This window comes from Rissa tridactyla, chromosome 3 (genome assembly GCF_028500815.1).
Source record: "Rissa tridactyla isolate bRisTri1 chromosome 3, bRisTri1.patW.cur.20221130, whole genome shotgun sequence".
Taxonomy (NCBI): Eukaryota; Metazoa; Chordata; class Aves; order Charadriiformes; family Laridae; genus Rissa; species Rissa tridactyla.
Genome location: NC_071468.1, coordinates 125772293 through 125788534, shown reverse-complemented (window position 1 = coordinate 125788534; position 16242 = coordinate 125772293). Strand labels below are relative to the sequence as shown.

At 49.8% G+C, this 16242-nt stretch overlaps 1 protein-coding gene across 4 annotated transcripts in view; it reads right to left on the bottom strand.

Annotated features, from left to right (window-relative positions):
• Nucleotides 1–16242, bottom strand: part of NCOA1 (nuclear receptor coactivator 1) — a 186509-nt gene that overhangs the window by 44781 nt on the left and 125486 nt on the right. For all 4 annotated transcript variants that reach the window (XM_054193785.1, XM_054193787.1, XM_054193789.1 and 1 more), the window contains exon 4: nucleotides 16020–16186. In XM_054193785.1, the coding sequence (XP_054049760.1) occupies nucleotides 16020–16186 (167 nt within the window). The remainder of the gene's footprint in view (nucleotides 1–16019; nucleotides 16187–16242) is intronic.

Here is a 16242-nt window from a genome sequence, read left to right as displayed (position 1 = left end):
AGGTCCTGAGCTCACCTTCAGGCTCCAGTCCCAGCAAGCCCAAGCGCCCTCCTCCCCGTCAGCAGGGATCAACAAGTAGGGCAGGATCCAACCTCAACTGGGGGATGAAGCCAACTTCAAGGAAGACCATCCTACATAGCCTACAGGGTACATGCTTGGACTGCAGCGACGATGGCTTCTTTGGAGGTACTCTAAACCAAAATTCAAGCCATGGAAGCTGAGATTTGCCCAACGCCCACTTATTTAACGTCAGCATATTCACACGGAGGCAGATGCAGAAAACCCAGCCCAGAGTCCTCCCTTCTTCACTTCCACAAATACCAGATTCCTCTAAAACGCTGTATGGAAATCAGCAGCTCTTAGGTTGTATAACTTTTTATTCTAGTAGGAGGAAGGAAATTATCTGATCTATGAATTTAAAAAACTGTGGAAAAATACAATCTGTGAGATTCAGAGCTTGAAAATACCAGTGCAAGAAATAGAAAAGCAGATCTTGGCTTTCAGAAATCAGCACGGCTCGTTCAGAGCCCAGCGCTCGCCTGCTTTACACCATCCGTCGCGATGGTCTATTGGTGACAAGCCCCAGGGTGCTCCCCAACCATTGGGGCACCACCCATAACGCCAGGCAGGAGCGCCCGGGACACCAGGGTGAGATCCATCCCACGGAGCAAAGGATGGAGATGTTTCCACCTGAGCTACTCACCTCATCCTCCCCTTAGAGCCGAAGCAGAGAAAAAGGCATTTTTAGAGGAGATTTGCCTTACCCATTTTAAATTCTTATTCTAAAATAGTCTCATTTTTGTGGGTTTTGGGGGGTGTTGTTATCTCCTAGCCCTATTCCACAACCAGCAGTCAACCAGCTTTTGCTCTCTCTTTTTTTCTTTCCCAGTTAGAGATGAAGTCCTGACTTCACCACCGAACTCCAACGCTGGCCCTTAAAAAATTAACCCATGCACCTCCAGAGCTGGGAACCCAGCGCTCGCTTCAGCCCCGAGTATTTCTCTGCCATCTCAGAGAACATCCTCACCGACACACATCCAAGTGGTTCTTCAGACGCATCTTGAACCCTTATTCTTCCATCAACGCACATGCAAAAATGCACACGTGAGGAGGACACATCTCACCAGGCACATGGTCAAGGGAGGAAACTAAGCCCTCGAGGTGTATAAAACTGGCTCCAGTGCCCATGTGGATGGTAAGGATTGAGGACTGAAGCTGGTGGCCACTCCAGTTGCATCAGGAAAGCCAACGGTGGAGACAGATCAGTGGAGGGCAACAAAGTGGGACATCCTGACACTCTCCCACGTCTCACTTGAGCTACCTTCATGGCCAGGCTGGAAAAGCAGTCAAAAAAAGCAATCAAGCATTGCTGCTGTACTGGGAACAATGATGGTTCCATGTATTTGCCACGTTGCCTGCAGCCCAAGAGCTCGTCCTTACCACCTCCACCATGTCTACAACCAACCCCAGGAAACAGCCACTCCCGGCAGGCAACAACCCAACTCCGTACCAGGTCTTCAGCCTGGTGATCCCAAGCTCGAGCAACGTTAACCTTCCACATGGCTATGGGCTGCTCCCCAGTTTTGGCTGCTCCTCCAACTGGTATTTTCCCCGTTTTCCCATGTAGAGGATAAGGATTTTGAGGGCAGGAATTTTGCTGTTTTTTCCTTTTAAACTCTTTTGTTATTTTTTTAAACACGTATCTACCCAGCAACAGGCACAACCAAGTTCACAACCAAGTTCCTCGGGAGTATACAAGGCAAATAAATCAACGGTTTTGTTTTAACCCATTTGACCCTTACTATAAATTTCAAAGAACATATTCCAGCGTTGCCCTCATCCTAAACCCACCATTACACGCTCAACCTGTGACATCCTTCCAAGTGAGGACCGCAGGGAGGATGGACAAGACCCGTGCTTCCCTTTAACGAGCCGAAGATACAACTCCCCATTAACACTCCCGTTTTCCACCTGAAGAAACCCGATGCACGGAATCACGGAATCTTCAGAGTTGGAAGGGACCTCTAGAGATCATCTAGTCCAACTCCCCTGCTAGAGCAGGGTTGCCTAAAGCACATCCCTCAGGGCTGCATCCAGGCGGGTCTTGAAAATCTCCAGAGAAGGGGACTCCACAACCTCCCTGGGCAGCCTGTTCCAGTGCTCTGTCACCCTCACTGTAAAGAAGTTTTTCCGTGTATTTGAACGGAACTTCCTATGTTCTAGCTTGTGCCCATTGCCCCTCGTCCTGTCGCTGGGAACCATTGAAAAGAGCCTGGCTCCGTCCTCCTTAAACCCACCCTTTAGGTACTTGTAAACATTAATCAGGTCCCCCCTCAACCTTCTCTTCTCCAGGCTAAAGAGTCCCAGCTCTTTCAGCCTTTCCTCATAAGGGAGGTGCTCCAGTCCCATAATCATCTTGGTTGCCCTTCGCTGGACTCGCTCCAGCAGTTCCCTGTCCCTCTTGAACTGGGGAGCCCAGAACTGGACACAGTACTCCAGTTGTGGCCTCACCAGTGCAGAGTAGAGGGGGAGAATGACCTCCCTCGACCTACTGGCCACAGTCTTCCCTATGCAGCCCAGGATGCCATTGGCCTTCTTGGCGACAAGGGCACACTGCTGGCTCATGGATAATTTGCTGTCTACCAGGACCCCCAGGTCCTTCTCCTCAGAGCTGCTTCCCAGCATGTCCGCCCCTAACCTATACTGGTGTTTGGCATTCTTCCTTCCCAGGTGCAGGACCCTACACTTGCTTTTGTTGAACCTCATTAGGTTCTTCTCTGCCCAGCTCTCCAGCCTACGGAATCAGAAAGCCCACATGCTTCTGCAGCTCTTGCTGGAGTGGATTAAAAAGATCATTGACATCTTCTGAGCTGAGAAGCCTAACACGCTACGTGAACGCTCGCAACCCAAAAGCCACCGGGGTTAGCTTCAACCAATGCTGCTTTCACACACCGTAGTGGTTGACCTCTTGAAGAACTCCAGATGGACCTGCAACATCTGCCCATGCCCCAAGGCAAAGAGTACCATCAGCGTACGGCAGCACCAAGGGTACAACTAACCCACCAACACCGCTCCGATCAACAAACATCACTTTCTTTGGCAAAGTTTATATGGAAAACTCTATTTTTCTGCTTCTGATAAAACCCTTGCGTAATGGCGAAAAGCACAGAGCAAGGCATGCTGCCGTTAAGACAGAAGGAAAAGGGTATTTCTTTCTGTCTTCACACCTTTTAGAGTTAAACATTAATGGTGTCGAGATGTCTTAAGTTAAAAAGGCGGGTTGTCTGAACAATGTCAGGAAAAATTATACGGTGCTGAGTGAATGCAAAATTAATGAGCGCTGAACGCTGACAGGAGAGAACAGGCATAAGGAGCCGAGACTTTTTTATAGTCGACGCTGAGATCAAGCAGGTAGAACATCTCCATCTTGCTGGGGGAAAGGAATAAAGGGAGGAAAAAACTTTTATCTGAAATCTGAAGAATTAAATTCCTTCAAAAACTGTGTCAACTCTGCACAGCCAAATCTGCAGAGACGAGAAAGGGCTACGTGTAGCTTCCCCCCACAACTTTAATTTAGCCCTGGCATAGCCTTCATTCTCCTTCTGCAGGCATAAAATACATCGCAACACCCTTTTAACGATCCAACTTAATTAATTTTGCAAAGAATTAGCCTGTCTTTTCTCAAGACGTAGCATCTTGAAGCCTTGCATGCTAAAGTCCATGAGAAGTTACTATTAAAAATTCACTCGTGTCAAGCGTTAAACCAGCTTTATGCTCAAGTTGCGCAGGCACGTCAAATATGTGAACGGCACCGGCGAGGAGACGCCTGCCAAAGCGTGCAGACAATGCAAAGCTGGAGCGCGGCGAGGGGGGAGCTGACGCTTCCCATGCACGGAGCAGCACTTCCCCCCCCCCAGCCCCGCTCCTCCGAGCCTGACTTTCTCGCGCCTCCCATCTGTCTCTCCTGGGTTGCAAAGGGAGAGCTGTCAATCTGCCGCTCTCGGGGGGATCTGTCGGAGGTAAAGGCAGACTTTGCGGCGTAAATGAACTGAAGGGTGGATGTAACACGTCCATGTGACTGTGGTCAGTAAGTGCAAGTGCAGCCCTGGGCCACAAGATGCCCCTGGGTGGACAGGGATGGGCAGGAGCAAGCCACATGGTACGGGAAGCTACCTAGAGAAGATGGAGACATGTGGTATGAGAAGCTACCCAGAGAAGATGGAGCCTCCTGATATGTGAAGCCACCCAAAGATGGAGCTGTGTGGTATGAGAAGCTACCCAGAGAAGATGGAGCCTCCTGATATGTGAAGCCACCCAGAGAACATGGAGCTGTGTGGTATGGGAAGCTAACTAGAGAAGATGGAGCCTCATTGTACGGGAAGCCACCCAGAGAAGAGGGAGCTGCATGGTACAGGAAGCCACCCAGAGATGGTGGAGCCATGCGGTACGGAAAGCCACCCAGAGAAGATGGAGCCAAGTGTCATGGGAAGCCATCCAGAGAAGACAGACCACGCCAGGCAGCTGAAGACCGCTTTCTTGTCAATCTGCGCAGAGCCTGCTCAGGAGGACCTCACCTCCAAAATGAACTTTAACTCTTCCATTGCAGCCGTTACATGGCGAACTGCCGCTGTTCTCAGTGGATGCAGGAAGGCAGAGCTCTCGGGTGCTCCATATCCCGCAGCCGGCGAATGCCCGGCAGAGCAAGCAACAAGGATAAATATCCATCCTACATCTTCCCCCAGGAAACACTGCACAGACTCATGCGATGGGGTTCTGCACCTAGGTCCAAGGCGCGCCTACCTGCACCTGTATTTTTAAGGACCGTATCCATTATTCCAAAATTTGGGATGGTCCAAAATGTTCCCTGGTCCCATAAGAAACTGTCCACGCACATAAATCACTGTCTTAGTGCAGCAGCTGCACCAAACCCAGTGCAAACATCTGCCTGGGGAACCCGATCCAGCATTCCAGCATCCGTCAACCCCACTCATCGTAATACGGACTTAACGATTTAAAGGCGAGTTAGTTGAGACCAGCAGTTTAATCAATTAATGAAAACCCACCCTGGAACGTGGAATTCCTAAATAATATGGGCAAAACGAATGGTGAGAAATATCATTTAAAGCCATCCAAATGGTGTCACTGGCTCTCTCCTCGAGGTTCTGCTGAGGATTTAAGTGCCACCAAACAACCCCCTGATGAAATCGTGGGGCTTGGGGGAAGCAGAAGCAACCAGATGAGGAGCGCGGCAGCTGGGCACCAGGGAATAACGTGGCCCCAGAGGGAGCGAGACCGCTCCTGCACCTCCTACACTCGTGTCCCGGCAAGTTTGTTTGCTTTGCCCAACCACACCGCTTGGCACAATAAAAGCTATTATCTCCTTGTACAAATCTCCCTTTATTTCCTCTGCTCGCAGGAGCGTTAGGAGGATTAAGGTCTATAAAAGTTTGTTCAGGGGAAAATCTGAAATGAAAACAGAAGAACTCGCACAGCTGACTCCAAGTATGGGGTGGCTTTTTTTCCCATAAGAAAGAGGTTTATTGTGTTACTTCTTGCTTTTCAGGCACGGCAACGCGTGCAGCGCCGGGCACTCTGATGGGTCAATAATGGAGACGGGCACTTGCAGAGATGTTTTGGGGTGGGCTGCCCTCTGAAGCCCCTCTCTCGCACGGGACACTTGACGACTAGGTCAGATGAGACGCCTCCATCACGGCTGCTAGAAGAGAGGTGGGATGGACCTCACTCATCCAGCTCCCAAAGGGATTGCAGCTCACGGGATGGTCGAACCTCCTTCGATCATCAACCAAAGGAACCGGGGTCCAGAGCAGAGGGAGGACAAGCTCAGAGGAGGCAAAATCCTGCTCAGGTGCCATCCCGGGGGAAGAATAATCTTAAAATAGGTTCTGTTCATCTCCACGAAGGGTAAGGACGGCCACGAAAAGGACTTTAAAGAAAGGGGATTTTTTTTTTCTTCTTCCTTTCCTACCTCTCTTAAAAATGAGACTGAATCAAGGAGAAAGAAGAAAAAAAAGGGGAAAAAAAAAGCTAATCCAGCACAGCAGAAGGCAGGAGGAGGAGTGATTTCTACAGGTGGTTTATGACTCTCCGCATGATCCACATGCCTGTTACATCCTATCAGATCCTCTTCTTACGGCGAGGTGCTAAAGGATTTATTAGTTCTTGACAGTGTGAGATGCTTAAAAGCTTGAGGATGTAATAACCAAATGTTCACTTGTTAAAATAAAGGCACCGTTTGGAGAGGTCTGCGCAATTCTTAGCAGCCTCCCCTTCCCCTTGGTCTATATTTAAGCTGCCAGCTAGATTAAAACTGTCAGAGTAGGGATGAGAATTTTATTGACATGCTTTGTAGGTGGTACGGCTCCATAAAATAAACATATACAGAGGATGCTCCCTGGTGTTGCTGCACAGGCAGAGATTTTTATAGTACTGACCTGGGGGAGTTTGTATCTGAAATCAATCCCTGATATAAAACAGATTCCAGAGGATACGGAGAGACAGACTTCACGAATGTCTGCGGAGAGCGTGGGCAGGGATGCAATCCGTTTAACATTTCACGTTGAAACCAAACTGCGGAGAAAGGGAGGGCGTGAAATTCCCCGAACCCGCTCCAACAAACTCATGCGTGAGGTGCAATTAATTACTCTGGTAACAGGGAGGTTTTAATCCCGGGAAGGGGGCAGGACGGAGCGTGGGGCGGGGGACCCATGTGGATGCAGCACGAGGACTCTCGCCCCGGCTCTGCGCTGGCAGAAGTCACTGCCGCAGATGGGGATCCGGCTCTCGAGGCATTTTTCAAAATGAAAGCATTCAGATTTAGAGACGAAGGCCAGGAGAGATCACCGGACTGGCCAGTCTGACCTCGTGAATATCGCAGAGCCATCAAAGTTCATCCACTTCCACCACCATGAGCCCTGAACTTCTGCTTGGCCAAAACCTGACGCAACCCACCGCTTCCCTTGGCAGCTGGTTCCCACCCCAATCTCCCTCCCAGTTGTAACTCTGGGCCCGAGTCCTAATTTGTTTTTGTCTGGCTTTGGCTTTGAGTCATTCTCTGTTATGCTGGATTTAAAAACTTCTTTAGTAGCCAGCATTTTCCGTTCTTGTTAGTGTTTATAGTGTCATCACCATGTCCCCACTCCTTTTCTTCCCCCCACGGATACATTTAACAGAGCTCTTCAACCTTCCAAGCTGCAAGACATTTTCTCCAGCCCCTGGCTCATTTCTGTGGCTCTCCTCTCTGCCTTCTGGATTTTGCAATCTCCTTCCAGCGTGGATACCAGGCCTGAGCTCCAGTTTCATCCCACCAACTCCATGAACACGTAACATCACCCAAGAGGAGCCCACCTTGCTTTTCATCACAACCCAAGTTCACGTTGTCTGCCTTCACTTCCAGGATCTCCAGATCTTCTTGAAAAGCACCATTTCCCTGGTTACCATCCACCCAGCACTCCTGTTTGCCCATTGCTGGCCCAGCAATGATTTTGTATTTCCTTCCACATCCACAGAGATGTTGAATAGCACCAAGATCTAGCAGAGACTCCCAAGAAGCTCCATGAAACTCAATTTTGAGAATAAAGGTGTTCCGCCAGGATGAGGAGAGGTCACCAGTGGTGTTCCTCTGGCGACCGAGGTAAGGCAGTCATGGAGGGAGAAAATACGCACCAACTCGAGGGCGGGCTGACCCGTTCACATGGAAGAGGACCAAATGGTAGAAAAACTACCCAATTGCTCTGCTAAACTGTGCTAATTTCTCCCACTTTCTACTACTTGAAGGTCACCCACTCATCAACCAAGAAAATGAGCTTTGGCTAAAAGTTGGGGATGGCTTTATGAAGGTGACAGAGGAGATGCCAACAGTTACCTCCAGCCTACCAGAGGTGGTATCAGCAACAACCTAATGCTACTGGTAAGATGTGGAAAGAAAATTCGTGACAGTTTGGGCAATTCAGTCAAGAAAAATGAAGTTCAATTGGAAGAAGTACACAAAGTAGGTTGACTAAAGGAAAGGTGTAACTATCTGACATCAAGACCCTAGGAGAGCTCGGTTTGTTGGACAAGTCAAGCGATGGTAGAGAACAAGAGCAACAACTTCATAAAAATACATTAGGGAAAGGTGGTAATTACCAAACAGAAGAAAGAATAAATCAAATTAAATGGGCAACGCTGGCACAGGAATGATCTGAAACCCATTTCCACTGAAAACGAGCAGGTGGTTTCATCCTCTTCAGAATCTCAGAAGGATTCCTGGAAGGCTGAAGTTAAACAGTTAAAAGGACTGGATCTGTTCGTACTCTGTTTACCTTGGATCAGCATCACACTTGAGGGCTTTCAGTGGGCACCTACCAAAGCCAAGGAGGAATTCCCCCTCCCTCCTGATGTCTAATCTGGCCTCCGGGGTTTGGTTGTTTTTCTTTCTCTGTAGCCCGCTAACGTACGGTGAAAAATTGGCCGCCAAGACGGGATGAAAGCGGTGTGCGCGCATCCCTCCCTCTAGTAGCACGAGGAGCTCCATCCGGGTTAACCCAACCACCAGGTCTGGGATGAAAAAAGAGCTTTCTTCCCCCAGCACCCAAAAACACCCGGCGACAGCGCCACTTGCCGAGAAGGTCCCTCCCGACCTCGGGGAGGAACCCGGAGTCTGCAAAACACCGCTCTAAGGCAAAAGCAAAGCTCCCCTTTTCTGACCTCCCTTGAAGCAAACAAAATCAGGAAAACTCCGATAAAGTCAATGCATTTCAAGAGGAGACTACAGCACCAGGCTGACAGTTGTAGCCTGAAGAGATTCCAATCTAATTTTAGATTTGACACAAACCTTAATGTGGTTTTAATTAATTAATTAAAAAAAAAAATCCTTTAATTAATGTATAGCCCTTAAAGCGGTTTTCATTTACTCCATTTCCAGGAGATATTTCCACTTGCCTTGCTCCTCAAATGCCATTCTGCTGCTCGCTTTTGCTCTTCAGTCAAACCTCAAACATTAAGACCTAAACTTCTGTTTCTAACACATCGCTGGGACACTCTGAGCTCGGGTTGTTTCTTGAGCCTTCCCACTTTTAATCATTTTCCAAGTAAAGAGGTTTCCATTTCTTCTCAGACTATGCAAAAACTCTACCTTTTATTCTTCCACTGCATGAAAGTGTCCTCTTTGGGGTCCACTGAAGGACCTCGGTGTCAACTCAACACATAAAAGCCACCAAAAATTACACTTTAATTCTCTGAACCTAATAGTTTGTTTATCTCGATTTCTGCGCGTGAGGGAGAAAGGCAGCAGTGACGCTGTGCTGTCACCCTGTCCTCCTGGCAGCAACACCCACCCTGAGCAGCTCTCCAGGCCACCAAAGCAGGAGCTCAGATGTGACATGGGAATGCAGCAGGGCATCTCTGAGGCTCATCCCGGGGACCTCTCTCTCCCTTGGCTCTCCTGATGGCAAGCTGCACTCAGTAGAGTGGCCACTGGCTCTTGTCTTCAACCCGCTCTGCCCACAGGGCCACCCTGGACACCGTATCTAGATACTAGTTTTAAGCCCCCAGAGTAAGACAAACTGGAGCAAGTTCGGTGGAGGCCACCGAGATGGTCAGGGCTGGAGCCCTGATCCTGAGATGAGAGGACAAGGGAAGGGGTTTGCTCAGCCTGGAGAAGAGATGGATTTGGGGCACCTTACAGCAGCCTGCCCATGCCTACAAGACGTTACGGAGGTGATGGAGCCAGGCTCTTCACACCAATGCATGGTGAGAATATGAGAAGCAATGGGTCCAGGTGAAGCAAGAGACGTTTAGGTGGGACAGGAGGAAAGTCTTGTTCACCACAAGGCCAGCCAACTGTCGAAGCAGGTTGCCCAGAGCACTTGTGCTTCTCCATCCTTGAGGGCTTCCAAAGCCCAACTGGGTAAAGCTCTCAACACCACCACCACTATCAGAAATGGAAATAAGCTTTATGGAAATGAGATGGTTCCAGCCAGACAAGAGATTGCCAGCGCCCAGGTAAAATGTCAGACTTCTCCAAGAGGATACGGGATTACACTATGGGGAGAGGGAAGAGCTGAAATGAAAGCGTACTCAAAAATATAAAATGCAAGAAATAACGCAAGCATAAAGAAGGCAGAGCACGTTACACAGAAGGTACTTTCCCTTGGTGGTGCGGAGGCAGCAGCTCCAAGGATCTGAGAAGTTCAATCAGAAACTGGAAATACTGCCCGTGATTCAAAGCATGTCAAGAAAGATGCATTCAATTTGGAGTCGTCGAAAGATGGATATGCAGACAATTTAGGAGGATTCTAAAGAGAAAAAAAAATAAACGCCTAAAGACTTGAATTACATTATTCTGGCAAAACAAAGCCAAGAGAGGGAGAAGGTCCCCAAGGCTCCTTCTACTCCTGCACTGGAGATGTCCAGCTCCTTTGCAGACAGAGTAACATGGACTTGCGCTAGAGATTTCCTCAAAGCTAATGGAAGTCCACACAGAGCTCCGTCCCCAGGGGCTGCGGACACAAAACCCCGTGTACTGAGGGTAACGTGGCAGCCTGGACCTGGGCAGAAGAAACCAGCTGAAAGCCCTTAATTGCTCTGCAGTGGGCTCCTCTGCTTTGGGGTAAAGCTTGCCAAGGGACATCGGCTCTGCGACTTGCATCCACACATTGCATGCAACTACTCGTTTTGTGGTTTTATGGGAGTAATTTTATGATCTTTAATAAGGTACCACAACACTCGGCTGTTGGGACAAGAAGGGGCTCTTGACTCAGTGCCCGAGGACAGGGTCTCCTCCTCTCCTCCTCCCAAAACCTCACGCCACCATCGCAGGCTGTGGGAGAAGCCTCTTCCCAGGCCACCACTTCACCATTTTCTGACCACTGCTAAATATAAAGCCAAGGGTTTTTTTTTTGTTCTCTTTTTAAAGCTCACCACGTGTTGGCATTCCCAAACCCAAGAAGAAACCCAGCATTCATTTGGAAGAGGCTTCCATACGTCCCACTGAGGACCCAGGACCTCTCTGCGCTAGAAGCTGCACATGTATATCACAAAATAAATCCAGGGCCAAACCTAAGCATATGACAAGACAGCAGGGAAACTTAATTAAAGGAAAGCCACTGACAGCCCAATGATCGTATGCAACAGAGCAGCCAAAATCAATAATCATTTCATATACTTCACTTAATTAACTTACTGTATTTACCCAAAAGGAAAATTACTTCCCCAGTAGGTTAACTTCCAAATGGGGGGTGGTCTTAAATTAAGGGTCCTCGTCTTTTCAGGCTGATGTTCCCTAGTGACAAAGCAGCACAAATTTGCCCGAAGGAGCCCGTCATTATTACAGCCACACTTCAGGAAAAAAAAACAAATAAAAAGATGCCAGGAGGACACAGCTACTCCATGGTTTTGCTGGACCTGAAAGAGGGACACCTCCATGCAGCAGAAGAACAAGCTGTGGAATTTTTGTGTAGTCCAAGAAGGGACAGAAACGCTCTTATCCCTAAAACCCCTGAAAATTATTTAAGGAAAGGCTCGAGAAATAGCCTTCTCCCCCTCCCTGTCCAAAGTAACTCAACCTAAAAATTGAGGGTCATCTTTGCAGGTTAACACATTTGGGAGAGAAAGCTGAGTCTCCTGGTGCCCTCTGAAAACATCCCCAAACCAGGTCACTATTCCGTAGCGTTATTAAAGAATAAAACTGCATTAATAAAGATTTGATTTTTTTTTTCCTCCTTATACATCCATAAGAATAAATTCAGCAGCCCCACCACCGAAAAGCCAGGCTTCACTGGGGCTGAAGGTGTCACACGTGGGGTCGTATGACCCCCCATCGCCACGAGAAGCCTCGCACTGCCAAGGCACGCCGTGGCTCAGGGTCCTTCATCAGACAAGCTGAGTTGTACAAATCCAAGCAAATACAGAATAAATCCTTTATTTTGGCAATTAGAGAGTAAATCTGCTGGGGCTTTTGGATCTCGCAGGACCAGAAACATGAGCATCACCCCACGCGTCCTGGCGGGGCCGGGAGCCGTGCCGCGGCTGCTCCTGGACCGGGTAAGCTGCCGGCTCCGCGCACCGATTCCCGCAGAAGCCGAACATACGGTGGCACAGCGGGAGCGACCGGCAGCGAGCGGCGATGAGCAAACGCAGGAAGGACGGGGGGAAGGAGGTCCCTTGGACGCCGGCGGAGGTAGAGTCGCTTGCAATGCCTTTAGGAGGTGTTTCAAGGGCAACCCTCTGCGGCTGTTTGAGTTTGTAGGCGGCGTAATGAAAAGCTCAATACTGTTTGATTTATTCTATTAAGGTGCTGGATTTATACTCCTGCTCTGGAAGGAAATTAAGCAGCCTATCAATGGAGAGGGCTTTTGGGAAAAGACTTGGTGGCTTCATCTTAAAAAGGACGCTGCCAAGGTTGGGAGCTCTACAAGGGAGATGAGATGACCCCTCTGCCGGCTCCATCAGATCTCTGTACACTGCTCATCGCCTCTTCCATAAACCAAAGGTTATCAACCTCCCAAAACTGGGGCGTTCAATTAAAAAAGACATCTGGGGGAAACAAAGGAAATGCCTTTCTGGAGCCCGCCTGCCACTGCGGAGCCTGACGTCGCAGGGGCATTGGATGCCGACGTTCTGCCTCTCCTCAGGGCAGGGGTCACCCCAACCTCCACAGCACTTGCAGGGTAGGCGTCAAGCATTACATTATTTTACAGAAAAGGAACAAAACCGGCAGTGGTCCATGCATCAACACAGCTTTTCCAGTATCTCTGCTTGTCTTTGTACTCTCCTGTATGACCAAGATACCTTATTTTTGTGTTTGCAGACACGCAGCGGTCACCTTCCCCGCGGCAACCAAGCCTCCTCCCCGTCCTGCAGCCTCCTGACTCCATCACAGCTCCACCACGCTGCCCTGATGGCTTCTTCTAACGGCCTTTACATCACCCCTGCTATCCCTACAAGCCAGAGAGTGACGCAAAGCTGTCCAGCTTGCCTCCATCCATCACGTTTTGACCGCAGCAGCGCTGAACTAAAACCACCTGGGGTGAGCTCACCTCCACGTGATGGATGGACATCAGCTCCGTCTCACGGCACGGCTCCGCAGCAGAGGACCCACCCCAGGAGAGGACCGCCAGCATCCATGCGCTGGGCACGATGCCAGCCTGAAGGCAAAGGGGAGGAAGGTCCACACGGATGGACCGCTGCCCCACGGAGCCCAGGCAGGATGCTCAGAGAGATCTTCTTGCTGACCTCCAAACTGCCCAGGAGATGTTGGTGGCCCTTTCTCCTCCTTCCCCGGCAAGTGACTGCATGCAAGCACGGTTCAGGGCTCCAACACTCGAACCACCCAACTCGAAAAAAATCAAAAAAACTTTTGCGGGACGGACGAAGGCTGAAAAATTAACTGTCTGGCCTCTTCCTCTGCTGCGTTTATTGCTGTCTTGGCAGATGAATTTCAGGTTGCTGCCACAGCCGCAAACCGCTTGTTCTGCCAACTGTACATTACTAACATTGGAAGGTGTCCAGACCTAGGAATCTTTTCTAAAAGCATTTGCTTCATACTTTAAATAGCAGCCCAGCAGGCGGGGGGATGGGCGGGAGGGCTCAGCCCCTGCGTGCGATCCATCTGCAAGCTTCTGCCGGCTCCTCCACCCTTTTGCGGGTTAAATCTGAGGACGACCCACGGTGGAGGTGCAGCAGGGGGAAAGCTGGTGGGATGTGACCTCTAAGCCCTCCGGGACTGGCCAGGGGGAGGATGTGTCCCCCCCGGGATGTCCCCACTCCCCCGGCTCTGCCACCTGCCCCTTCCCAAGCTCTCCAGCTCTGCGCCTGGCACATTGTTAATTAAATTAATAACAGGACGTTGGCTGTTTTTTCATTGAAATCTGCTCTGCTACGAGGTTTAGCATCATTTTCCCCCGTGCTCTAGAGTTTTTCTTATTATTGGGCTGAACAGCATCGTTTGCTGGGATTTCTATGATTCTGTGATTTGCTGGGACGTCCTGAGCCCGCTGTACCACACCACTGCAAAGCCAAACTCCCCGGCTCCTCTCCGATACACGAAATGACGCCTCCAGCTGGGTTTCCTAACGGAGCATCGGAAGGAGCACGGCCATGCGCTGCAGGGTATGTCACCGCTCACAACACTCCAGCAACAAAACCACATCCTCAACAGCGAGCAAATATTAATCAGGTTTATGGCTCAGAAACAGAGAGGAGGAGGAGGAGGGACACGGGCAGGGAAACACAACGTCTCACACTCAATATAACTACAAGGACAGAAAATTGTCCCTGGCCACAAATATTCGGACATTTTGCCGTACTTCTCCTACCGCCTGGTGTAAAATGCTCTCGTAGTAAACTAAGAACAAATACAGGTGAAGTTTCTTTTTTTCCGTAATATGGCGCCACGCGAGATAAGCCGGCAATACAGAGCAAAGCTCAAGGCATAATATTTTTAAGTAGTGCTTGTCCTGGTTAATGTTCAGCCCCGCTGTGCAATGTCAAGAAAACTAATGAACAGTGAAGTGGCAGCGAGCAGGAACCTGGGCGTACTCACCCGCTACCAAACTCCTTTCAGAGCCCGGGCACAACGTGAACGAAAGCTAAAAGCAGTCGTCCTGGTTCATCGGGAAGGCCGGGCAACACGAGCTGAATGCTTTGCTACCACGCTTGGCCCAAAAATTGGTGCTAAAGTAACAGCAAGCTGGGAGGAGCTACGGCAATGCCTGGCGTGTGACAGGACAAGGGGGAATGGTTTTAAATTAAAAGAGGGGAGATTTAGACTAGATCTAAGGAAGGAATTTTTCCCAATGAGGGTGGTGAGCCCCTGGCCCTGAGGGTGGTGAGCCCCTGGCCCAGGTTGCCCAGAGAGGTGGTAGCTGCGCCATCCCTGGAAACATCCCAGGCCACATTGGATGGGGCTTGGAGCAACCTGCTCAAGTTGAAGATGTCCCTGCCCAGGGCAGGGGGTTGGACTCAATGGCCGTTAAAGTCCCTTCCCACCCAAACCCTTCTGTGATTCTACGGAGCGTCTTTATGTGCGTACCCACATCCCAGCCATGGGGTTTGGGAAAAATTCAACATCTGTTATCAGGCAACACGGCTCCGCTCGGAGCGTGCGGTAGGAGCTTTGGCAAAGGCAACACTTGACGGATGACGCGCTCTCAGCACTCACGCTGTGCGGGATTCACCTTGTGCACCAAGGACAAGCTGTTTGCACCAAGGACAAAGTATTTGCACGAAGGAAAAAGTATTTGCACAAAGGACAAAGGATTCGAGCACAGGAGATGGGCAGCCCTCAGCAGGCATGATGCGGAGCGAGCTGGAGCCCACCTGCAGCAGCTCCAGGAGGGATGCTGGGGTCGCGAGGACCTGAACAAGTCCCACTCCCTCCTTAAGACACCTCACGCCTTCTCCTGTGCATGGTTTGAGGCCTTTGGACTTCCACACTTCAGCCCATGAGTTGAAACTCTGGGTGAATTTTAACCTTTATACGGCTTCTTCAAGCACCTCTTCTCTGTCCACAGGTTACAGCGCCGTATTCACGGGCGGAAGGTGGATTAATGCCCCTCCGATCCGGCAGGAGAACAGATCTGCCAAGGGTACATGGTTCTTCACCAAGTCTCGCACAGCGTGAGGCTGTCCTTCACCTTACCCGGCCATAAAATGGGGTTTCTGCACACAGTTAATAGCAGTATTGCTGATAAGCGCTTAATGGGCCTGATCCCGAAAGCTTAACAAGCACTTCTGGTTATTTTAATCTAAGGAGTAATTTCAGGATGAGTCACAAATATGGAGTAAAGTGCCACCTTGCCCCAGAAACAAAGGTGGCATCTTAAATAAGCCAAGCAACGAGGACAAAGCATACCCTTTCCATAAAAGCAAGAGAAGGAAAATTATTGCGAATGGAATGATTATGTCACGCTTCCTCATGAATTACATCATCTGCTGCAATTTAGGGTCTGCAGGGTACCAGGAGAACGCTCCTACTCCGAAGCTTCCCCGCAAGCCGCGGCAGGAGGCTGCCGCCTTACCTTGCTCCAACCTCTTCATCTGCTGGATCTGATCAACCGTCTTTTTTAGGATCTTGCATTTGTCGGGTTTGACACTCAGAGTGTCGATGTCCCCGATGTTTGCAGACAGCAGCTCTGCCAGCTCCTCTAAATACTTGTTCTCCTGTTCCCGTCGCCGCTTTTCATTGCTGTTAAGAGAAGGGAAGAAAATTAAAAGCCACGGTAATGACTTTTCCCCACTGCT